Source organism: Mesoplodon bidens (assembly GCF_964165515.1).
Source record: "Mesoplodon bidens genome assembly, chromosome: X".
Taxonomy (NCBI): Eukaryota; Metazoa; Chordata; class Mammalia; order Artiodactyla; family Ziphiidae; genus Mesoplodon; species Mesoplodon bidens.
The window spans coordinates 128,053,573-128,078,970 of NC_138163.1; the positions used below are offsets into that span (position 1 = coordinate 128,053,573).

The 25,398-nt window shown below is 40.6% G+C and overlaps 1 protein-coding gene across 1 annotated transcript in view; it reads right to left on the reverse strand.

The window, feature by feature from the left end:
* Positions 1–2,917: 2,917 nt before the first annotated feature.
* Positions 2,918–25,398, reverse strand: part of BMX (BMX non-receptor tyrosine kinase) — a 47,605-nt gene continuing 25,124 nt past the window's right edge. Inside the window, exons 12-19 of the mRNA XM_081221818.1 lie at positions 22,619–22,746; positions 19,052–19,126; positions 18,292–18,463; positions 13,412–13,628; positions 12,461–12,525; positions 9,570–9,688; positions 6,762–6,919; positions 2,918–3,104 (exon numbers count right to left, since the gene is read on the reverse strand). Coding sequence (XP_081077944.1) covers positions 3,030–3,104; positions 6,762–6,919; positions 9,570–9,688; positions 12,461–12,525; positions 13,412–13,628; positions 18,292–18,463; positions 19,052–19,126; positions 22,619–22,746 — 1,009 coding nt within the window. The 3' untranslated portion in view covers positions 2,918–3,029. The remainder of the gene's footprint in view (positions 3,105–6,761; positions 6,920–9,569; positions 9,689–12,460; positions 12,526–13,411; positions 13,629–18,291; positions 18,464–19,051; positions 19,127–22,618; positions 22,747–25,398) is intronic.

The window sequence follows — 25,398 nt, forward strand, 5'->3', positions numbered from 1 at the left end:
CCCCAGCCCAGTTCTGAGCACAGCATCCAATACAGACCTGAAAACGGATGTAAAATGGATTAAGTAGGTGAAAATATTCGAACTGTCCCCATCAGTTCACCTTACGTGGTGACCATACTGTTAGAGTAACTTTGTCAAGTAAGGAGAACTACCAGCTCCTGCTCAAAAGACCCGAATTTCCGGACGCCTTTTAGGGAAGGGCGTTTAAAGGCAACATTAGGGGTCAGGGTCGTAGGGGGCCTGATCAGCTTGTGGACACTCTTCTGATTGATTGGTGGTGAGGTAATTGGGTGGTATTTCTGGAGTCAGCATCATCACCCCTCTGGTTCTAACCAGTCTGGGGTCTACTTGTGGTCAGCATGCAGTTAAGTTCTTCCACCTGGTGGGGGTTTTAGTATCTGCAAAACAACTCAAGGATACTGCTCAGGATATTATCTGTAGCCCTTGAGGAGGAACTAAAGGTCCTTGACTTTGCTTTATGGCTAAACTATTACTGTCTTGATTGACTGTTTTTCTTTGTTCCTGCATTTTCTCATTTCTCTTATTAAATTTGCTCTTTGGAACTCGGGGAAGGCCTAGGGAGCTAAAGGTTTTCTACAGACAAGAGGCAGGGGGAGGGGTCATGTCCCCGGGAAGGTCCCATAGAGTCCCGCTGAGCTTCATTTTTAGAAGATCAAATATGTAAAAATAAGGAGAAGAAAGGAAAACACCTTTCGGTGGGGGGGGGGGGACCAGGAAGACCTAGTTTGGGCGTGAGAAATCTTTCTCGGGGGGCTTTAACAGTCTGTGGTGCAAATCTATTGAGATTTTCGTACCACGGTAAAAAAAAAAAAAAAATAGAAGACTATTATCCTAAGTCGATTCTGCTGAAAATAAAGGCATCGTTATTTAAATGTCAAGAGGCAAATAACCAAGAGGGATCATTCACAATAGCTGGGGGGTGAGGGGTGAGTGGGATGAGGAAGGGTGTGAACGTCTCTTAAGGGAGATTGTTAACTTATATCTGGAAAATAGTAGCAGGGTTTCATTAGTGTCTTTTCACTGTAATAATGCCCTTCACATAACCTTTCTCTTTCCCTTCTTGACATTACAGGCATGACAATGATGTACTCGAAAATGATGAAAACCTATGGGTTCAGTAGCAGACCGTGAAGGTGGGCATTCCCAGGAAGCTTGAAAGCTAAGGCACCTTCTAGTAATAGCCATAAGAAGGTAAAATAGGACTCCTGTACCTTTGTGTCAAGATAGAAGACCGAAAGAGAAAGTTCAGTTATCAAACTAGCCAGAAGCCCCAGGGCCCCAAACTCAAGGATTTTAAATGATTACAGTAGCGCCCACCCTCCCCCACCCCCCCATCCGCGGTTTCACTTTTGACGGTTTCAGTTACCCGCGGTCAACCACTATATGAAAGTATTAAATGGAAAATTTCAGAAATAAAGAATTCATAAGTTTTAAAGTGCGTGCCGTTCTCAGTAGCGTGATGAAATCTCGCGATTTCAGCTCTGCTTCCCCGGGACCTGAATCATCCCTTTGGCCAGCATGTTCCACCCGTTAGTCAATTAGTGGCTGCATTTATAAGATCTGCTGTTGCAGTGCCGCACTGCTGTGTTCAGGTGGCCCTAATTTTACTTAATCCTGGCTCCAAAGCGCCAGAGGAATGACACTGGTGATTCGGAAATGCCAGAGAGACCTAAAGTGCTTCCTTTAAGTAAAAAGGTGAAAGGTCTCAACAAGGAAAGAAAAAAAATCAGATGCTGAGGGGGCTGAAACCTACGGTAAGACTAAATCTTTTATCGGTGACATTGTGAAGAAAGAAAAAGAAATTCATACTAGTTTTGCTGTCACACCTCAAACTGCAAAAGTTATGGCCGCAGTGTGTAAATGCTTACTTAAAATGGAAAAGGCATTCAATTTGTACAGTAAGATACTCTGACAGACCACATTCACATAACTTTTATTACAGTATTCTGTTATAATTGCTCTATTTTATTATTAGTTATTGTTGTTAATCTCTTACTGTGCCTAATTTATAAATTAAACTTGATCATAGGTATGTATGTATAGGAAAAACATAGTATATATGGGGCTTGGTATTATCCTCACTTTCAGACATCCACTGGGAGTCTTGGAATGTATCCCCTGCAGATAAGGGGGGAAGTACTGTACAAAGCAACAATCTAATACAAGATCATGGTTATACTTGAGTTGAAATTGAAAATAGTTAAGTGTAAGGAAGAAGGCATCAAGTTATACCTTAGCATCTTTAAAAATTATGTCTGTGTGACACAGAATATTACTGAGTTATGTTATTTAACTTTAGTTTTATATTTGTACATAATGACATAAATTCTTTTTTCTGATTTGGATATCAAATGAGAATTGTATCATTTGGATTGAATTATGGACCACCTAATGGTGCCCACTACATAATGAGGTCCCCTAGGGCAGTTCGGACTGACTGCACAGAAACATCTGGGAGCTTGTTAAAAATACAAATTCTTAGGCTGCACTCAGACCTGCTGTACCAGAATCTCTGGGGGTAGTGCCTAAGGAACCTGTGTTTTAATAAACTCTCCATTTGATCCTCATACATGCTAAAGATTGAGAACATTGAAAATGAAGGCAAGTGTCACAATTTCCATACTTGCTAATAGCATATTTAATTATCACGATAGTGGTGATATTAAGAAAAGAACAAATATCCAACAATTTTTCAATTCTGTTCAATCTTTACATATGGTACACACCCTCTCTATTTTGCAATCAATCAGAAGATGTGCCTCTGCTATAGGCTGGGAAGTATAACATTAAGAGCAGCATAAACAAAATTACTAATTTGACCTAAATTTCAAGGAAGTCTTTTGTTTCCTACCTTGTTCATTTCTAGATAATAGAACAAACAGCACACAAAATACCATTAAGAAGAACTAGCTAAATTACAATGTCTGTGCTTTGCTACATCCCCTAAAGAGAATGAAAATGTTGGCCAACATTTACACTCATTCTCATCAGAACTTCTCATTTCTTCTTCAAGGTTTGTCTTTTTCCCGAAGTGGTTCAATGGAAGATAGGAGTTGCTGAAATGTGGGCCGCTTTTCTGGAAGCTAAATAAAAGAAAAACCCAATGGTTTAGTTTATGAGGGTTATGATTAAAAATAAACTATGTAAAATATTTATACCTCAGTCCTAAAACTAGCAACTTTTACAATGTGGAAACACTATAGACATTTCTTCTAAAGAGAAAACAATTAGAGCCCTAAGAATTGGGGAAGAAAAAGTATCTTTATCTGCATAAGATACGACTGCAGACCTTGGAAAACCAAGAGAATTAATGATAGAACCAACCCAAATAATAAAGGAATTCACCAGGAGAGCAGTATATAAAATTAACTTACAAAACCAGTAGCCTTCCTATACATGTACAATAACCAATTAGAAGATGTACTGGAAGAGAAAACCCCATTTCCAATAGCAATGACACCTCAATAAAATACAAACAAAAATGTACCCCCCGCAAATGAGGAAAACTTTAAAATGCTGCTGAAAAATACAAACGTAGACTTGAACACATAGAAGAAAACATTGCTTGTCCTTGAATAGGACACACCAATACCATAAAGATGGTCAATTTCCCGAGTTAAAATACAAACCAAATATAGTCTCCTCTAAAATATGAACAAGCTGGTTTCAAGCTGAACAAATTGATTATCTAGTTTGTGGATTTTTAAATATGTAAAATAGCTAAGAAAACTATAAAGAAAGATGAGCAATGAGGGGGTGCTAGCCTACCTAGTATTAAAACATGTTAAATACAGCAGAAACTAATACAACATTGTAAATCACTATACTCCAATAAAAATTAATCAAAAAAATTAGACATTAAAAAAAGTGTTATAAAGTCTCTGTAATTAAAACAATGCAGTGCTAACACATAAATAGAGACCAGAGAACAGAAGAGAAAGTCCCAAAATGAAGCCAAATACATATGGAAATTTACTATCCTGTTACTGGGTATTTTGACACCATTCGATAGAATCTTATTGCTGGGGATAACATAGTCTTTTAATAAATGGTGCCTCAACAACTGAGTAGTCATTTAGAAAACAAAATCTTTGGATCCATACTTTTTATTCCATATACCAAAACAGACTAGATCAGACACTTAAGTGTAAAAGAATGAAACCATAAAAGTACTAGAGGAAAATCTGACTGAACACCTTTGCAATCTGGGTGTGGGAAAGCCTATCTAACTATAACTCAGTTTCCAGAAGCAAAAAAAGCAAATAATGATGTAGTCAACTGTATTTTTTTTAAAGAAAGTTTTGCATGGCAAAAAAACATCATAAATTAAATCAAAGATAAGTGACAAACTGGGAGAAAATAATTACAATTTATGTCAGAGATACAGTATTAATCTCCTGAATTTATAAAGGGATCTTCAAAATTGAGGTGGGAGGAACAAAAACCTTATAGAAAAAGGGAAAAGACATGACATATAATTCTCAGAAAGATATACAAATGCTCTTCAAAATATGCCTCACTCATAATGAAAGATGTACCTAGGAAAGCTGCACTAAAATGCCATTTCTCATCTATCAGATTGGCAGGAATTCAGAAGCTTAACAGTGGTCTGTGTTGCTAGAGGGCCAATGCCTGTGGAGAGGAATTTGTATACTCTTTTTTTTTTTTTTTGTAAGAAAGAAAGGGAAACAAAACCACACACCTATGCATACATGTTCACTTTTGTACAAAGAAATACGGGAAAGCTAAACTGGAATCTAATGAAAATTGTGAATTTTCTCCCCAAAATTGTGAAATAAAATATCAAAAAGAAGGGAGACTAAACTGTACAAAGCACTCACTATAAGCAGAACCTTCAGCTGGGGACTGCCCCCGTGCAAACCCCCCTCAATGGATTCTGCCCCAATTCTCACACTTTTACGGACCAACTGTAGGAAGAAGGCGGTTCCTTCCTGTTCAGGGCCCCCTGTCCCTCTGATGGTGCAGGCACATTCCCAGGAGCTGGAGTGGGGAGGGCCAGGAAGGGTCCCAGCTTCACCTCAAACACCCTTGTCTGCTCCCCTCCTCCATCGGCCAGGTGACAGCAGTGAGTATGCCTGGTTGTGGGCAGTGCCAGGTCTCTAACCCTCCTCTGACCCAGTCTGACCCTCTAGTGCCGCCTAAGGCTCTCAGCCCCTTTACATTTGGGGTAAAAAATAGTGGGGGAGCCTTAGATAGTATTTCAAGTGACATTGGGTGGGAAGCCACCAAGTGCCCATATTCCAGGAAGAATTTAAGCTAAAAGATAAAATGTTACACATGATGCAGTCAGTAACTCTTCCAAAGTGGAATTCTAGGTTCCAACACAAGATCTCTGAGGAACTCTTTAAATCCTGTGCAGTCATTTATTCCTAGCACCCGCATAGTGCCTGGTGCACGAGCTGGTCTATTAATATGTAACAACAACGACAACCACTTAGAGCACTTACACCGGGTACTGTTCTAAGGACTTTATAATATTAACTCATTCAATCCACACAATAATCCTATCAGTTAAGTACTGTTTTATAGTGAAGCACAGAGATGTTAGGAGGCTTATGCAAGGTCCCACAGCTAGCATTCAACCCAGAGCTAGCATTCTGGCTCCAGAGTCCACATGCTTAACCACGACACTGATCTGTCTTTTACGAGTGAATGAATGAATGCGTGAACGCATGACGGCAGCATTAGGCCCGCTTGTCAATGAGGCCACGCCGTATAATGGCTATGGGCTGCAGGCTCTTAGATAAATGTTCTTAGAAGTCTCCTATTCTCACATCACTCGCAAATGTCTTCAGGGGTCCGTGTTGCCTATAGAAAGCCAAACTCACTCTCCTCTCCTTGTCATTCAGGCTACAGAATCCGGACCAGACGTACTCTTCCAAACTCATTTCCAGCCCTTCCAACCACAGCTCCAGCCAAGCACGCAGTGCTCATTCCTACCTCCCCACCTGTACTTGTGCTGGTCGCTCTCACCTGGACACCCTTGAACTGTGTCTCCACCCACATAGTTGGGGAAGCTCTGTAGAACTTTGCAGACCTGGCTCAGATAACGATGCGTTCCGGAAGCTGGGCTCCCTGTCCTCTGAGCTCTTCCTGTACTTACTTGTCTATGTTTCTAATTTGCACATATAATTATAAGCTACTTGCTGTTTTCAGTCCCACAAAAAAAGATACTCTTATTCTCTCCCTGCATGGAAGGCTTTTATTCAGCACTTGGGAGACAGGGGAAGGGAGAACAGACTGGTGTCCATTCTGTGCTCTCTACACGTGTTATTTGTTCTCTGTTACACGTTTTCTCCTTGAGGAGAGACCCTCAAGTGTTGTGGTTGAGAACAGGGCCTCTGACACTAGCCAGCCTGCCTCTTACTAGCTGTGTGAGCTTGGGCGAGTCACTTAACCTCTCTGGGTCTCTGTTTCCACTTCTGTTCGTTTAGCCATGATAAGAGTACCTACTCATAGTGTGTTTCCTGTTGAATAAATGAGTTAATATTCGTAAAGTCCTTAGAACACTGCTGATATAAGTTGTTTGTTAAGTTGTTGGCGCCTACAGTGCTGGTTTCAGATCACAAACACCTGAAGGCAGCCCCCCGCCGCCCCCCCCGGCAGCCCCCCCGCCCCCACCCCCCGTCCCCGCCTCAAAAACGCTTCTTCCGGCTGTGACGTAGCCACGGCCCGGATGCGCCCGGCGCCCTGCCCGCTCCCCCCAGTGGAGCACTCGCCTCATGCCAGCAGCTGTGCATGACCTCGTAGACGGTGTCCCCCGCCAGCTGGGGCCGGTAGAGCCGGTGGCCCTGGGAGACCTTCACGACCACCTGCGAGTTGTCGTACAAGTCATAGGGCTGCTTCCCCAGGCTGAACACTTCCCACATCAGGATCCCTGCACCACGGGGAGGGCGGCGGCGGACAGAGGAGAGAGAGCCAGCGTCAAAAGGTACAGTTTGTCGAACGAGCTTCACACGCCAGGTCAGGAAGGCTCTGGGTCAGAGCCGGGATCCCTGGGGGATGAGTCCAAGCATGGAGGACGGGGTAGGGAGGGCGGGCCTGGACCATAGCTTCCGGAGCCCAGGCTCTCTTCTCCCTGTCCCCTGAGACCCGGATGCCCATTCTTGCCGGGAAACGGGGAACCGGCCAGGGCAGCTGCAGGGGGAGCTCCCTGGGGTCGAGGCCCTTGGGCTGCTTCAGAGAGGCGGCTGAGGCCTGGTCCAACCCACAGTGACAACCCCCAGCTCCAGCCCTTAGGAGTAATGGATGCGAGCCCTCGCCCTTTCTCTCTGCCTTGGCAACAATTTCATTGCACCACCAAATTACCTTTTGGTGGAAATTTAAGATAAAATCATGGGCAACGTTCCTCCTTTTCTATTGCCACAGTGTTCTAGAATACTTTGTGGGTCAGCTGTCCTTTCAAGGATCTGATTAAAATCATGAGCTTTTCCTCGGGGAAGTGAACGCACAGCATTTTCGGGCTCCTTTTCTGGAAGTTCACAGGGTATTTTCTGGAAGGTATCCAGAGTATGGTGGACACCAGGTTAAGAAACCGAGTTCTGGTCATGGTGGTCAAGAGGGTTGCATTTGGGGCCAGTCAGACGTGCCTTTTGAGGCCCAGGTTTGCCACTTACAGGCTGGGCAACTTTCTTAGCCCTTCTCAGCTCTGCTTGCCTTCTGTAATATGCGGATATCTGCACATCACAGAGTTGTCGTGAGGATTGAATAGGATAAAACGCGCGGAGCATTTAGAAGGGCCCTGGAGACATTTTAAATGCTCTCTAAATGGTGGCCATTGTGATGTTGTACTGGCCAAGCCAGAGAATTCCAGCACTCAGCCAGCTTCAAAAGCTTGGAAAACTAGAAATACGTAAGAAGGGAGAAAATTGTTCTAGAACCATAACTGAAGTACTAACTTCAAAACTTCTTTGACTTTTAGGGCTACAGATTTTTAGTAAAGTATTTACAGTAAGGCAGTGTTACAAGTTATGGTGGCTGTGTGTTTTTTTTAAACAAATATTCTAAAACAACCATCCAAAAACGTGTTGCCCCTTTCACAATTGTCTCTTTGGAAGGCTAACCACTTAGCTCAAGGATAATATCATTGCTTAAAATATCTGTGGGACTCCTCTTTGAGAATTGCTTTCAGAGGTCCTGGTTTATTTTGAGTATCTTCACTGGGGACAAATTATTTGAGAATGAATTTAGTTCTTGGAAACAGCCAGAAAATATTTGGAGCCAAATTCTGGCACATAAGGTAAGCAGTCGACCTGGGTGATGCAATTTTTTGGTCAAAACCCAGCTGTGACTATTGAGTAAGGATACCGATTTTTAAAAATATCTCTCATAAGGCCTATCAATTGACACAAAGAGCTTGAAACTAATTCTGACAAGTTCATCAGCACAAAATGACATCAAGTATTCACCAAAATGCTCTCTGTGGTTTTTCCTTTTTCTGTATACATTGGATTATTATTTTTTTTTACAATGAACAATACCAATTTTACAAAAGGAATAATTATTTTTAACAATTGTCACATAGAAAAATAAACAGCTAACTACATTTTCCTTTCTTCAGGCAGTCATGTAGAAAGTCAAATTGTGCTTATGGACTAAGACAGGCATGAAATAGTTCTCAGTTGTATTTAATAGGTTCCATAGCCTTATGATAATTTGGAATATCCTGGGCTCATCTGACAGTGATTTTAAACAAGCCTGACATTCCTCCCAATGTAGAAAAATACCAGAAAATCTACAGAATCACAATTTAAGAATTGTCTCTGTTTTCTAATTACATTTACTAAATTTCAATATAGATCTTTCAATAAAATAGGGGTCAGCATACACTTTCTATAAAGGGCCACAAAGTACGTTTTCTAGGCTTTGAGGGTCATGCAGCCTCTGCGGCAGCTACTGTTGCAAGCACAAAGGCAACCACAGACAATACATAAACCATATGTACAAAGGACATGGCTGTGCTCCAAACTTTCCTTACAGAAACAGGCCACTGGAATTGGTCCTGTGCCATTGTCTGCTGACCCCTGACCTAAATGATGAATTTTAACAAGGACACTAGTTGAAGTTGGGATGGGCCAAAGAAAGTGCTGAGTCATGTTTGGTATTTACACCAGGCATGTCCCCCAAATTGGTCAATTCAGAAGGGAATGATTATCACTCCGCTTCCGTGCAGAAGGTCGATGACTCTTTTTAAGCCCTTCAACGTTTTGTACCTCATGCAAACTGGGTTTTAGTTTTCGGTGACTCCTTTTTGAAAACTGAAATCTTCAGTGGGAAAGCTTTTATCCCTTTTGATTTTATGAGAAGGTGCTAGCAGGATGCCAATTATACAATACGTGGCAGACATCCTAACACCAACACAAGAAAGGGTCACCATCATCTTCTTCAATCCCTTGCTTGTCTCTGGCCATATAATTTTGTAAGTGCTCAGAGCTTTTGCTGAAAATGGATGTTGCTGCTCTTGTGGTTTCCTGTTGTGGAAGCCAGCTTATGCAATAGGGCTGGGTCCCACGTGGCCACATTCTTACCGAACGCCCATACGTCTGACTTGCTGCTGTATTTGAAGTAGTGAAACACCTCTGGGGCTGACCACTTGACGGGAAACTTTGTTCCTACCGAACTGACATACTGGTCATCAAGAACATACCTGCAGAGGGAAACAACATCACAGCCCTTCAGCCAAGTATGCAGGACATGCAGCCGTCCGGTCTCAGCTGAGGGCCTTGGTTTTCCGGATCTTTTGCTTCCTTTCAGTGTGTGAGCTTAGCTAGAGGCTGCTTATGATTTGTAAGCATTTAAAAAAATGATCTCTAACTTTGAAAATACCAAAATCTGAATGCAAAATATTTGGTGAATAGATAGAAACACAAACAAGTAAAAGTAAAATCACTGCGAATCCCACCCCAAAGATAACCTGTCATGCTACCACTCAAGATACTTTTTTTTTTTTTTTTTTTTTTTTGCGGTACGCAGGCCTCTCACTGTTGTGGCCTCTCCCGTTGCGGAGCACAGGCTCCGGACGCGCAGGCTCAGCGGCCATGGCTCACGGGCCCAGGCGCTCCGCGGCATGTGGGATCCTCCCGGACCGGGGCACGAACCCGTGTCCCCTGCATCGGCAGGTGGACTCTAACCACTGCGCCGCCAGGGAAGCCCCTCAAGATACATTTTTGCTTGTACCTTCCAATCTTTTTTTCTATATATACTTTGAACAAAATTGGGTTTCTGTTGTATTGAGGTTTGCTTTTATTTTTCCTTTAAGGGCATATCAAGAACATTTTCCCCATGGTTACATTCTGTTCTACAGCATCATGTTTAATGGCTGATTAGTCTTCCTTCTTACGGATTAACGTAATTTGTTTAACCGTGTAAGTTACTTCTAATCTTTTGCTATTGTAAACAATGATGGACAGCAATAATATCCTATGAAGTTATCAAGACCATAAAAATATATGCTCAAGATATGCAGTACACTTTTGTTTATAATAATGATAAAAATGCAATCAACCTCAATGTCCCCAGGCTGAGGAGTGATTAAATATAATATGGCACATTAATAGAATAGTATGCAGCCATGAAAAAAGAGATCACTCTACACTGACCAAAATCAAAAGATGGCTATGGTTTATGGTTAGTGCAAAAGCATGTATAGGTAATGTGATTCCATTTTTGTGGGGACAAACAGTAAATGTCCATATTTGTGTATATGATTGGGTACACTTAGGAATCAGGTTTGAAAGGACATCCACCAAATGTGTCAGCAGCCATAGTTACCCCTAGTGCTGAAAATAAGGGGAATGGGTGTGGGGGGGTAGATTCTACTTTTTGCTTTATACACTATTGCTATATTTCTTACAATACGCATATATTATTTGTACAATTAATCAAGGAGAAGCCCACAAAAAAACACATAAATAATGACTACTAACTCAAGAAAATAGAAAAATGAAAATGGTGGAGACTGAAACTTTGGATATAATTTATAGGAAAACTTCACACACAAAAATGTGTTAGAGATGTTCATTATACTTTAAAATAGCTGAAAAAGCTGGTGTGGCAGATCATTCTGGGAAATAGTAATAATAGTAATAATAAATAATGCTTCCATAAGATTACATATAGCACCTTCCATACTTCCCTCCCAAGCCCCCTCAGCTCCTCAGACACCACCAGACACTCAGAAACAACCCTGACACCCCTGACTGGGCTCTGCTAATGACCTAAACCTTCCTTCAAATCATCAGGACCAAGTTCAATCACAGGCATCTGACAAATGTGACCCCAGAGCTTCATGACCAACAGGGCCTGTTGCATGGCCTTCAGGATCCCTTATTTAGAGCAAGCTACACATTCAGAGTGTGGGCGTAGGAGAGCAAGTGCATGGTCGGAGGAGGGTGGCAGGGAGCACACAGCTAAAGGGACACCCTGCCAATACTGAGGGGTCCCAGAAGAGGAGCAGCTTCTCGTAATGAAATTTGGAGAAGACTTAAAAAAAAAATAGATCTTCCTATGGTGTTTTAGGGTCGTGCTGGCTAAACATAGAGCTGGCTTTTGTCACTTCTTCAGATCACTTTGAAACTGCGTTATCTCTCCTCAGAATGACATGAGTTTATGTTGAGTGGGCACAACTTTATAGCTGTATTTTGTCTCAATGGCAGGGACATCTACTTACCCTGTAGACTAAACCATGGGCAGTTTGAGGGCAGGGACTATCCCATACATTTCAGTATCTCTCATAAGGCCTAGGCATTTAGTAGGCACTCAATAAATGTTTGTTGAATGGAAAGGCTACCATGTATGTCTTCATTTCCTATGTAAAACCATGAAAATTGACTCTGAGGCTTACATAGTGTAAGGATTCAGAATTCAGGAAATGGAAGACTCTTATTAAACTGCTATCATACTCAAACTAATTTCTCAAATCCTGAAGTGTTGCTAGAATGCTCACCAAGAGAATCTGAGTCTACTGCCTTACCTGATGATACAGGAAATCTAATAAAATGACAAGAAAAATTTTCCTAGTGTTAATGCTCTGTCCATTTGAACATATAGTATTAAGAGGAAACAACCAGAAGGGGTAAAGGAGCCATAATACACACACACACTCACTCAATCAAGGCTTTTAAAACTTTTCTGGGTTTTTTTTTTCTGGCTGTAACATGTTATATTTGAATATTTAAGATTTTCATGGAATTCTTAAGTTTAGAAAATATTTATCAAGGTGTTGAAAGAACTAAAAAGGACTTGGGGCAATTTCTGAAGAACAATCCCATCTTATAGGTGGAGAAATGAGGTGGGCAGAGGTAGAGTGGGGGAGGGGATTCCGGTTTCTAAGCCCCTGATTCAGAGCAGGTTCTGTATCCCCATTTTGATGTGAATGGAAATCCCTCTTGCATTGGTTGCCCTTTTGGAATTGGCTTACCTCGTCATCCCAAAGTCAGAAACCTTCACAGAGAGATCACTGTCCACCAAGCAGTTCCGAGCAGCCTTTAGAGGGAAAACAAAATTACCAAGTAGTAAAGATGACCAAGAACCCCCTGACATCAAAATCAGACATTTTCCTTTTCTTTGGCAGAATTCTCAGCAAAATCTAAGACTGCCTATCACAACCCCAAATGCTATATTTCAAAGGAAATATCTAGAGTATAGGAGTTGTCTTTTTTCCTTCGCAATTTTCAATTTTTCAGAATGAAAATGTGCTCCCATAAGTATTTTGCCTCAAGCATCCATCCTTGTCAAACAGCATGAAAGGTATTAGACATTAAACATAGAACATGAGCTCATCAATGAGAAGGGAAAAATCATGTCTAGGGGTTCCCTCTCCACACTGCTAGGGCACCGTGCATTAACAGGCTCTTTGAAGGCATAACTGCTGCACTGAGGACCCCAAATACACTGGCCCAGTGTGCATGGCAGGTTTGCTGTTCAGCACAAGAAAATCTTAAAGATCAATCAATACCAGTGCAAACCAAGCAGAACACTCTCCGTGCCCACCCTGACCCAAAGACACACACAAATTTCATTTCTTGCATTTTTGGTTATCGTACTGAACAACTCCTTTAGCACTAAACCCTTCCTGGAGTAAAGGTAACCTCGGGTTAAATGGTTCTGGGAAACACTAAAGCGACCAAAGTCTTTCCTTTCCATCTGTTTTCCTTTATACCACAACCTAACTACATAGATCTTGATGGCCACTTCTACTCTTTCTATACTTCAAGTATTTTATTGTGAAATTGTGATTTTGATTACGAAAATGTCATGCGCTTAAGCACGTCACAAGTGAGCAAAGTATAAGTGAAGATGCCCTCCTTGCCGTCCCTCCCAATGGCCCCGTCGCTGCAGGAGGGAGCTGGGGATCGCTTTCTTTCCTTACCAAGTCCCGGTGTATGAACTGCTGGCTCTCCAAGAAGGCCATGCCTTCACAAACATCATAGCACATTTCTAAGAGCTGGGAGGGCTCAAGTCTTTTCCCATGACTCTTCAGGTAACTCAGCAAGCAGCCATTGGTTATATATTCAGTCACTATGTATATAGGGTATCTCTTTGAACACACTCCGTAGAATTTCACCAGCTTGGGATGGTTGAGTTTCCTGGAAACAACAGATGTTCAAAGTTCAGTACTGAATTTCCATACTCCATTTTCCAGGTGTCCTGAAAAAGAATCACTGTCAGATTTTTGTGTGTTTTAATTTCCCCCCCCTTCTACTGGAACGGAGGAAGAGTCTGATTCTGGGAGCATTAGCCTTTGGAAGCAGAACAATGCTGCCTCCTCTTGGATATTGACAGCCTCAGCAGCCGTTAAGCTGCTCTGGGTGCTTGTTCAACTTTCCTACAGAGAATCAGGGAAGCAGTGGTCTGTTGCCTCAGAAATCCTGCTTAGTCTGTGGCATCTTGAGAACTTCCGTGGCTGATTTGGAGGAAGCTATACCCTAGGAGAAGTCACTTCCATTTTAAAGCATCCAACTTTCATGTCTAAACATTTCATGAAAAAAAAATAGAATATGAAGGGCGTAGGTAAAATGAAAATAGTTTCCATGTTAGAGAAGTGAGATTAGTTCTGATTTTCCTTTCTTTTTAAAAAAATTTCATTCTGCATTATCGTGACATTATTTTTTTGATGATAAACTTAGAAAATAATAACCACATGACATAGCACTTCTAGTAGGTCATGACAGCTATTATGATGTTCATCAACTAGTCCTTATGTAGTTGATCTATTCTTATCAATTTACAGGATGCTTCTTTTTTTTCTTTTCCATTATGGTTTATTACAGGATATTGAATATAATTCCCTGTGCTATACAATAGGACCTTGTTGTTTATCCATCCTATATATAATAATGTGCATCTGCTAACCCCAAACTCCCAATCCATCCCTCTCCCACCCCACTTCCCCTTAGCAACCACAAGTCTTTTCTCTATGTCTGTGAGTCTGTTTCTGTCTTGTAGATAAGTTCATCTGTGTCATATTTTAGATTCCACGTATAAGTGATATCATATGGTATTTGTCTTTCTCTGCCTGACTTCACTTAGTATGATAATCTCTAGGGCCATCCATGTTGCTGCAAATGGCATTATTTCATTCTTTTTTTACGGCTGAGTAGTATTCCATTGTATATATGTGCCACATCTTCTTTATCCATTCATCAGTCAATGGACACTTAGGTTGCTTCCATGTCTTGGCTACTGTGAATAGTGCTGCTATAGATGAACTTATTTGCAAAGCAGAAATAGAGTCACAGATGTAGAAAACAAACTTATGGTTTCCAAGGGGGGAAGGGGGTGGTGGGATGAATTGGGAGATTGGGACTGACATATATACACTACTGTATATAAAATAGGTAACTAATGAGAACCTACTGTATAGCACAGGGAACTCTACTCAGTGCTTTGTGGTGACCTAAGTTGGAAGGAAATCTAAAAAGGAGGGAATATATGTATATGTATAACTGATACACTTTGCTGTACAGAAGAAACTAAGACAACATTGTAAAGCAACTATGCTCCAATAAAAAAAATAGTACTGCTATGAACATAGAGGTGCATGTATCTTTTCAAATTATAGTTTTGTCTGGGTATACGCCCAGGAGTGGGATTGCAGCGTCATACGGTAGCTCTATTTTTAGTTTTTTGAGGAACCTGCCTACTGTTTTCCATAGTGGCTGCACCAATTTACATTCCCACCAACAGTGTAGGAGGGTTCCCTTTTCTCCACACCCTCTCCAGCATTTGTTATTTGTAGATTTTTTTGGTAATGGCCATTCTGACTCGTGTGGGGTGGTACTTCATAGTTTTAATTTGCATTTCTCTAAAAATTAATGATGATGAGCATTACAGGATGATTCTTTAATGTTCAGATGTGTAAAGTAAATTAAATTTAACATGTCAACTTGACAATTTTTTTAACAGATGAGGATTCATTAAATATTTAGTTATTTTCTTCCTCCTTAGTTTAACTATAGGGACATGCGTTATCATGTTACTCAAGGCTGGGTTATGCATATTTGAGCAGTTTTAGGGACCTGCATTGCTCCCTTCAAAGGGAAGGCTTGTGGTGGGACCAAGGTCTATCACCCAATAAAAGGTGTTACTTGAGCAAATTCAGTCACTGCCCAGCGGGCACATGGTAGGAATACCATGTCAATTGACACCTTCCACATTTCAGGCCTCCGTTTGACCATTACATTTGAGATTTAACAGTTTCCTCTGATGATACAGTTTGGACTCTTTCTCTATGACTAGGTGATTTGTTAATGACTTTTTAGGATTCTGTAGGATTACCAGCTCTCTAATAGCAAAAAGTATCTTTTAAAGTTACACCATGACACAGGGGTTACACCCTGACCCTAAGGGAGTTTCTGTCGGATTTTTCTGTTCTGACATCAAGGACCCCTTCCCCAGTTTTATGACAGTACAATTGCCAGAGACAGGATGAACTACATAATTTGCAGGGATCAGTGCAAAGTGAAAATGCAGGGATCCTTGTGTAAGAATTATTAAGAATTTCAATGGTGACAGCACAGCATTAAACCAAGCGCGGAGCCCTTCTAAGTGCAGGAGCCCTCGACACTGTGCAGGAGCCCTCGACACTGTGCAGGTTGTGTGCCCGTGAAGCCAGCCCCAGCCAAAGGCTTCTGTTTGCATAGTACCTCTGCTTCCAAACGATTCGGCAATTGCAGTAAAAGTGGTTATTCTGACTCTCCGGGTACTTTTGGCCTTCATAAAAGAATGACTAAGGAAATGGACAGTGGAGGGTCTGCTGGGTTTGCATTTCTGCTCTGCTACTTTTACTAGCTCGGTGACCTTGGGCTAGTTATTTAACATTTCTGTGCTTTAGTTTCCTGCCAAACACAATAATGTTTTCCTACCAAAGACAACAATGGTACATCCCTCATAGCCTTCTTATGAGGATTGAATGCATTAATGTTTATAAAGCACTCAGAGAGATGCCTGTAAACACTGTATATAAGTGTTTAAGTAAATTTTTTAAAAATGTTATTCCTCTGCAGCAGGCTAGGCTTTATGGTTTCAAGTGTCTTTGACCAAAGGCCTGCTATAGCATTGTTTCTCATACCATGCTGATTGGTTCCTTAGAGTAGGATGACCAGCTCACTGGTCATCAGGATGACCAGTTTGCCCGGGACTGAGGGGTTTCCCAGGATGTGGGACTTTCAGTGCTGAAACCAGGAAAGTCCCAGGCAAAAATGGATGGTTGGTCACCCTTCAAAGTCTGATTCACCATGTTGACAAGAGGTATAACCATTAAAAGAGTTCTTTGTACTTACATACATGAGAGAGAGAGTGAGAGAGAGAGAGACAGAGAGACAGAGACAGAGAGACAGAGACAGAGACAGAGAGACAGAGAGAGAGAGACAGAGAGAACACATAGGAATTGCCAAGAGTTTAGAGCTGCGCTTGGAGCTGAGGCCCATTAGGAAGCATATCTTCATTTATCAGATGAGGAAAGAAGTAGGGTGAGAAAAGGATTTTTACCACACTGTGTTGGGATATTGTCTGTAGGGCGTTAGTTTTCAGTAGTGCCTTAGTCCTGGCCACTAGGAGCTCGTGCCCTTGGGCATGTGCTTTACAGGGCCCCACTCTGTTCCTCATTCCACTGCATACCTCCCCACAGGACAAAGAGGCCAGAGGGCTAAGGAGACATGTCCACTCAGAAGCAGTGTATCTCTTTATCACTCTTGGGGTACCAGGACTCTGGAATCCCCTGCCCACATAGTACTGAGGCCTCTTCCAGGACCTTTGCAGACTCTTCCTGGTCTATCTCCCCAAGAGTGAACCATGCTATTGGTGTGCCTACCCCTAGCCGAGATAGTTGCTTGTGGGAGACACAGAGGGAGCTCGGATGTACTGAATGCTATGTCTGCACATAGGCACTGAGTACAGGATGGGGCTGGGGGTGGGAAGAGAAAGGGGAGGGGTGGAGTTTTTGTGGGGGGGAGCATGGTCCAGAGGCTGAGTTCTCTAAAGAGCCTTGAGAATTCTAAACTTGAATACGACCTTTCAGGTTGTTGTGAAGGTATACTTGTCAAAGGAGACGCATAGAATCAATTTTGAGTAATGGTGTGTTAAATTGATTTATAACTTCTAAATATTTGTATTTATGATCTGTGGATTCTTTTTTTCCTGTTGAAAAATGGTGCATTTTTAAATTAAAGTATAGTTGATTTACGATGTTGTGTTAGTTTCAGGTGCACAGCAAAGTGATTCAGATACACACACAGAAACACACACACTCTTTTTCACAGTCTTTTCCATTATAGGTTATTACAAGATATTGAATACAGTTCCCTGTGCTGTACAGTAGGTCCTTGTTGGTTATCTATCGTATATATAGTGGTGTGTAGATGTTAATCCCGAACTCCTAATCTATCCCTCCCCCGACGTCTCCCCTTTGGTAACCATAAGTTTGTTCTCTAAGTCTGTGAGTCTATTTCTGTTTTGTAAATAAGTTCATTTGCATCATATTTTAGATTCCACATATATGGATATCATATATGGATATCATATGATATTTGTCTTTCTGACTTACTTCACTTAGTATGATCATCTCTAGGTCCATCCATGTTGCTGCAAATCATATTATTTCATTCCTTTTTATGACTGAGTAATATTCCATTATATATTCTATGCTATGTGGACTCTTGGTTCAGGCCTTGCAAATGTTAGAGACAGATCTGTTAGCATGAATGTCCCCTCATGGTGAGGGTAAACCACCATTCCTCAGAAGAAACTTACATCATGGTCTGGGCCTCCTGGAAGAATTCATCTTCTGACATGGAGCCCTCCTTGATCATCTTAACAGCAACATCATACTGCCCCTTCCACTTGCCCAGATGGACCACTCCAAACTGGCCACTTCCCAGCTCCTTCAACAGGGTAATCTCTTCTCTTTTCAGTTCCCACATTCCTAATAAGGCAAGACAGACACTCTTTAGGATGAGAATAGAAGGCTTTGGGGCTAACAGCTTCCCAAGTGATTCCCTCTCCAATGAGAGTTTAACACTGACAATATGAAGAACAGCAAGACCTTTTAATTTTAAGTTGATCACTTAAAATCCTTTGCCAACCAGAGGCGTCTTGGAAAGACTCGGTGTCAAAATGTGCTCAGTGCCCTTAGCTTAGTAAAATATCATTACATTTTCTTATAAAATAAATTTAACTGTGATCCGGGTTGCAAACTGGCTCCCCTGAGCAGGCAGAGAATCCCAGAAGAAGAAAGGACAGGCAGTGGGGTTCTAGAGGCTGATGACTGGGTCAGTCTTTTTGGTAATGCTGGGGAGGTTACAGAGTTAGGTTGGGAGGACACAAAAGGTTTCAGTTTGTTTAAGAAAACGAATGAATATATTAGAGCTGAAGCCCTCCGTGGCACAAGCTAAATAGGAATCTCCTCCCTGTCTTCCATCTTTTTTTTTCCAGTAAATTAACCATATATATATATATTTAAAATGAAAAATGGTAGGAAATGGAGTTTAAGAACCCAAGGGCATGTCCATACCACTTCCCAAGGACACGGAGATGGGAACCTTGTTGGCCTTGGTTGACACAGGGTGGCGGAGTCGTGTGATCATGCCTGCAATGGAATCAGCTTCAGATCATCACATGATCACATTATATCACATCACATTACCTTACACTGGTTCACACCTCTGCTTATGCTCTCTCTAGAGCAGCTGAAAAAGCAGAGTTCATGATGTTGTCATGCAGAGAGAGAATCCATTCTAACCATATTCATCCTGTAGTTATATTAATTTGCTTGACTTGACTAACTAGTTCTATGTAAAGCAAAAATTCAAAGAGTAAAACTATCAATACTTTATGTGATTTTTAAAAAACCTCATCAAAGTTAGTTGCTTGATGGAATCTTTTATTTTAAAAAATTCCTCATTTTTATTTTGCTAGCTTTTCTGGTTTTAATTATTTTATTTCATTTGTAGCTAGCTGTCAACTATTTTTTTTAAATTGAAGTATAGTTGATTTACAATATTATATTAGTTTCACGTGTACAGCAGAGTGATTCAATATTTTTATAGATTATACTCCACTTAAAGTTATCACAAAATAATGGCTCTTTTCCCCTGTGCTGTACAATATATACTTGTTGCTTATTTATTTTAGACATAGTAGTTTGTATCTCTTAATCCCCTATCTCTATCTTGTCCCTCCCCCCTTCCCTCTCCCCACTGGTAGCCACTAATTTGTTCTCTTTATCTGCACGTATGTTTCTGTTTAGTTATATTCATTCGTTTTACTTTTTATATTCCACATATAAGTGATAACATAGAGTATTTGTGTTTCTTTGTCTGACTTATTTCACTAAACATAAACCCTCTAGGTCTACCCACTTGTTGCAAATGGCAGAATTTCATTATTTTTTATTGCTGAGTAATATGCCATTGTATATACATATACCACATCTTCTTTATCCATTCATCTGTTGATGGACACTTAGGTTGTTTCCATATCTTGGCTATTGTAGATAATGCTGCTGTGAACATGGGGTGCATATATCTTTTCGAATTAGTGTTTTCATTTTCTTCAGATATATGCCCAGGAGTGGGATTGCTGGGTCACACGGCAGTGCTATGTTTAGTTTTTTGAGGAACCTCCATGCTGTTCTCCATAGTGGCTGCACCAATTTACATTCCCACCAATAGCGTACTAGGGTTCCCTTTTCTGCACGTCCTTATTAACGTTTGTTATTTGTGGACTTTTTGATGGTAGCTGTTCTGACAGGTGTGAGGTGATAGCTCACTGTGGTTTGGATTTGCATTTCTTTGATGAGTACCGATCTTGAGCATCTTTTCATGTGTCTTTTGGCCATCTGTATGTCTTCTTTGGAAAAATGGCTATTCAGGTATTTTGCTATCTTTTTATAGTCCCATATTTAAGTATTATACACACAGCACATACATTTGGTTAAAAAAAACAAATCCAAACAGTACACAAGGGTACAAGATAAGTAAACCACTTGAATTTTTTTTTTAAAAAATGAGCTTATTCCTAAACTGCATTTAACGGTCAAGTCATTTTAATTGTTTACATGGAGTTATGGTAAAGCTGGGTTAAAATAATCAAAGTATTTATAGTGGCTCAAAAGAACTCATTAAAAAAAATGTATGTTTCTTGCTTTAAATGTGTGATGTTTCCCAGGTCCCGGGAGCTATCACACATGTTTTGTTTCTCTCCTTCCTTTTTTCTCTATTACTTATCTAGCTTTTACATGAGTGGCCCCTTGTAAATCCTGCACCTTTAATTAGCAAAAAAAAAAAAAAATTAACACACTCCTCCAAAATATGTGTATATATAATTGCTGCTGTGTTGATACAATATATGAATCATAAAATATACTCACAAATAGAAAACTTAAGAGAATGAGATTTTAGAAACAAATCTAAATAAACATTTTAGTATTTTCTTCCAATCCCCTGGGGAATTTCTTGTGTATCCTCTGGAGACGTCTATTTATACAATACCTTTTCCAAAGTCTATTTTTCAGGTGCTACATGTTAAAATAAACAATTGAAGAAATTGGGACCATGGAAAAATACAAATCAAAACCAAAATCAACAGCAGGAGTAAGACCGATTCACCTACATGCCTGTGATCAGGTCAGGTAGAGTTGCACAAGTTTGATGCTGATCCCACAGCTTATTTTTTTCTCACTGTTGGAATTGCATCCAGTCACTGCCTGTAAGTGGAACTAGTCTAGATAAGACATTTAGAGTGGATTTTTAAATTTTAATTTCATTTTTTGTAGGTTTATTGAGATTTTATTGACTTATAACATAGGGTAACTGTAAGGTGTACAACTGTGATGATTTGATACATGTATATAGTGCAAAATGATTGCCACAATAAGGTTAGTTAATACTTCCATTACAAGGGATTTCTATATATTTTTTATATTATTTTTTATACTATTTGTATCAGTCAATTAGGCAGAATTTAAAATGGGTGACAGCACCCAGGGCCAGTGAGGATGAAGTGTTGCTGTTAGTGGGAGCGTGCGTTTCTGAATAGCATTTGACAGTGTCTGAATTTTAAACATTCTTCACCATTATCTCAAATTCCACTTTTAGGGAATTTGGCTACAGAGACACTCATACAGGTACACAGAGCTATGTTTGCATGAAACAGCCATTGTTATGTGAAAACATCGTATATGACCCAACTGCTAATCAGTATACGCTTCGGTGAATGAATTATGGAGTAATTCTACAATAGGTTTCCATTAAACAGATCAGAGTGAGCTATACACATGTGCATGGAAAGACTTCTACGACATGCAGGGTAAAGAAAGCAGGCTGAAAAGTAGTATGTATAGAACGATCTCATATCTGTAAACATATAATGTGTGTACATACATATATATTATATATATGCATATATATAAGGAATAATAAATGTTAGTGTCAGCATAGAAAAAAATTCTGTCAAAATAGACACCAGCTTGTCCATGAAGGTTATCTCTCCGATGATGCACATTTCTATATTGCTTGAATTTTGCAGTCATCTTACTTCTGTAGGCAGAAAAAAACCTGCAAGTATTTTTATAAAGAGAATCTCTACTTCTAAGTCACTGAACTCACTCAACTTCATTTTTCCTGGCATTATAGAGTGTATAATGTTACATTCCAGGAAATGTAGGTTAAAAATCACAACAGTCATAGGGCTTGAGAGCATTTTTCCCCTACTTTCATGATTCCTTATATAATTAAGAGTATTAGGAGCGGGGGGAGGGATAAATCAGGAGTTTGGGATGAACAGATACACACGACTCTATATAAAATAGATAAACAAAAAGGACCTACTGTACAGCACAGGGAACTACACTCAATATCTTGTAATAACCTATAAGGGAAAAGAATCTGGAAAAGAATATATATATATATATATATATATATATATTATATATATCTGAATCACTGTGCTGTACACCTAAAACATTGTAAATCAACTATACTTCAGTTTAAAAAAAAAGAGTATTAGGAGGGTCAGTAATATCCAAGAAAATTTATATTTATCAACAAGGACCCATAAAAGAAAAACTGAACCAAGTTACCTGCTGAATTGTGTTGATGATAGTGAATAAGCTTTGGAATGGAATCAAAACAGTAGTTTTCTGCCAGGTACAATTTGTTCTCGGCATTTGTATGCACGTGGTAATGTTTGACGGTTCCTTTTTTATCACTAGTAAGGAAGAAAGAATGTTAGAATGTTTTTAATAAATAAGCGAAGCTTGATTACATGATGGTTAAATCATTATTTTATGTGCATTTGCAAAGTTTAGAAAGGGAAGTCAGAGGTGGCTTCTGAGTCTTGACATCTGGTGTTTTTCTGGAGGTGTCCACGATAATCCGTAATTATGGAAGAGGGCTCCTCTCTGAGCTCAGTGGATCCTTTGTGCTCATACAGAATTCATCTATAATAAAATTCCCCCTTTCTGTACCGTTCTTCCTTTAGTAAGTATAAAGCCGGCATCTTCCTTTGGTGATTGAGAGCCCTGCAGTTTTCAGGATCATTATTCTGAACATTAATTCTCTTTTAGGATAGTAATGGAGATTAAAAGGTGGGAGGCAAAGGTCACTAGGCTGTGGATGGGAAGCTCTTTTGGGAGTGGAGTGTACAGGTTAGAGCAGGTGGGAATAGCCTTAAATTCCTCATGCGAACTTGTGCCTTTTCCCCATACAACTTTTTTTTTTTTCTGTTGCTCTACGTGTAGAAAATAGTGGTGAATTGATGCACGTTGATTTAGGCTAACCAGGAACGATATGCCTGTCTTAGATTTTAGAGTCTAGCATAGCGGTCAAGAACTGGGCTTTGAGTACATTTCTGTTGCTGGCTAGCTACCTCATCCAGTTGTAAAGCTCAGATGAGAGTATGTATATATCAGTTGCACTGTGCTTGGCACAGAAGAAGCTGTTAATATATTCTTGTTGCTGTAATGTCGGCCTCGTAAGAATTACAGTTATAAAAAGGAGAAAGGATGCTTTCTTGTTGCATATGGCTCATTGGCTCTTGGTCTGAGCATCACATTCACTCCAGCCGAATGATGGTGTTTCATTAAAGAAGGCTTCTGTAGTCATTCATTGGGATTCTTTTCATTTGATTCCTCATCTATTTGCTGATTTTTTTTTCTACCTAGCCACCTTCAAAAATGAATCTGGTGTCAGGAAGCTTAACTAAGAGGACTTCTGACATCAGGTTTGGCTGAAACTGGAGGCCCTGAGGGCCACAGAGCTTTTGATATTCAGTGAACCAAGCCTCCTCCCCCTTCTTACTGGGTTGGCTTTAGTCAGCATCCAAGTTTGCAAGCTAGTACACGAGGTGCACCGGGGATGTGGCTCCTGACACTGGAAAATGCCATGCGAATGCTTATGGTACATGCTATTATCTCAAACTGGAGGTAGGTACTCTGTAAAAAAAAGTCCCCCAATAAAATAACTTTTTCATCACTTAATTATTTAAAAAATACATATATGCACCACAAGGCAGGGCACATGGGGAAACCACCAAGGCCCTTCAGTCATTCAGTGTCGTTCAATCCAAGCATTAAAAAGGGGTCGCACACATAGACGTTTTTTTTCAAATGGCCCTAATAGAGATTTGACCAGATTCTCATTCCAAAACATTGGGTGGTTTCAGCATAGACACAGGGATATGATTGAGGGAACATGAACTTGGCTGTTGAAGACTTGGCTTCAAGTCTGTCATTTATTATTTTTGACGATGGTCTTTATAAGCTCTCTTTGAGAGTGGCATGGACATATAGACACTACCAAATGTAAAATAGATAGCTAGTAGGAAGCAGCCGCAAAGCACAGGGAGATCAGCTCCGTGCTTTGTGACCACCTAGAGGGGTGGGATAAGGAGGGTGTGAGGGAGGGAGACGCAAGAGGGAGGAGATACGGGGATATATGCATATGTATAGCTGATTCACTTTGTTATACAGCAGAAACTAACACACCACTGTAAAGCAATTTTACTCCAATTGTTAAAAAAAAAAAGCTCTCTTTGAACCTCAGTCCTCTCATTTGTAAAATGGTGCAAATAAAAACAGCTTTCCTGTTTGCTTCACAGGATGTTTAGAAGGAACAAAAAGGCTAACAACCAATGGGAAAGTGGCTTGTAAAACTCTGGAGGGGGACCCTAATGGTGGTGAGGGTGACTTGCCTGAGGTAACCGTGGGGCCTTATATACCTAAGCATGGGGGAGGGGCAGGTAGAATTACTGTTTCCCAGCAACAGCAATGCTAGTCATTACTATTACTTTATTAAGTATGTGCTATGTGCCAGGCACTGTTCTGATCCAATATGTGAATTAACCCACTTCATCCATAGAACATAATCATTGTTATTATGTCCACTTTTCAGATGAGGAAGTTGAGGCACAGAAGTTAAGAAACTTGCTTAATGTCATAACGTTTTGAAATGGCAGAGTCAGGATTTGGACTCAGAGGTGCAGCTTAACACCAGAACTCTTAACCACACCAACAGGACAGCACCCTAGAAAGAAGCCATCCAGGGAATACAGCTACACTGATTCAACCTCCTGCTCCCACTGGAAAGACTTACTAAAAACCAGACACTGGGGTAGGTTTCTCAGCTCAGCAGTTGGCTAGGGCCAAGAGTGTAGAGGCAGCATTGCTATTATTTTTCTCTTTCTAGGCTTAGGAGGACTCAAGGGAGAATAACGCAGGATTCCTTTAACAAATGTTAAAGGCTCACCATGCACTGGGAGCTCTGCTGCTGTCTGGGATGGGCAGGAGAGAATCGCCCAGAAAACAGCTTCTTGATAGTACGGGGTGGGGCGGGGGAAGGCAACTACGAACGGTCACATTCC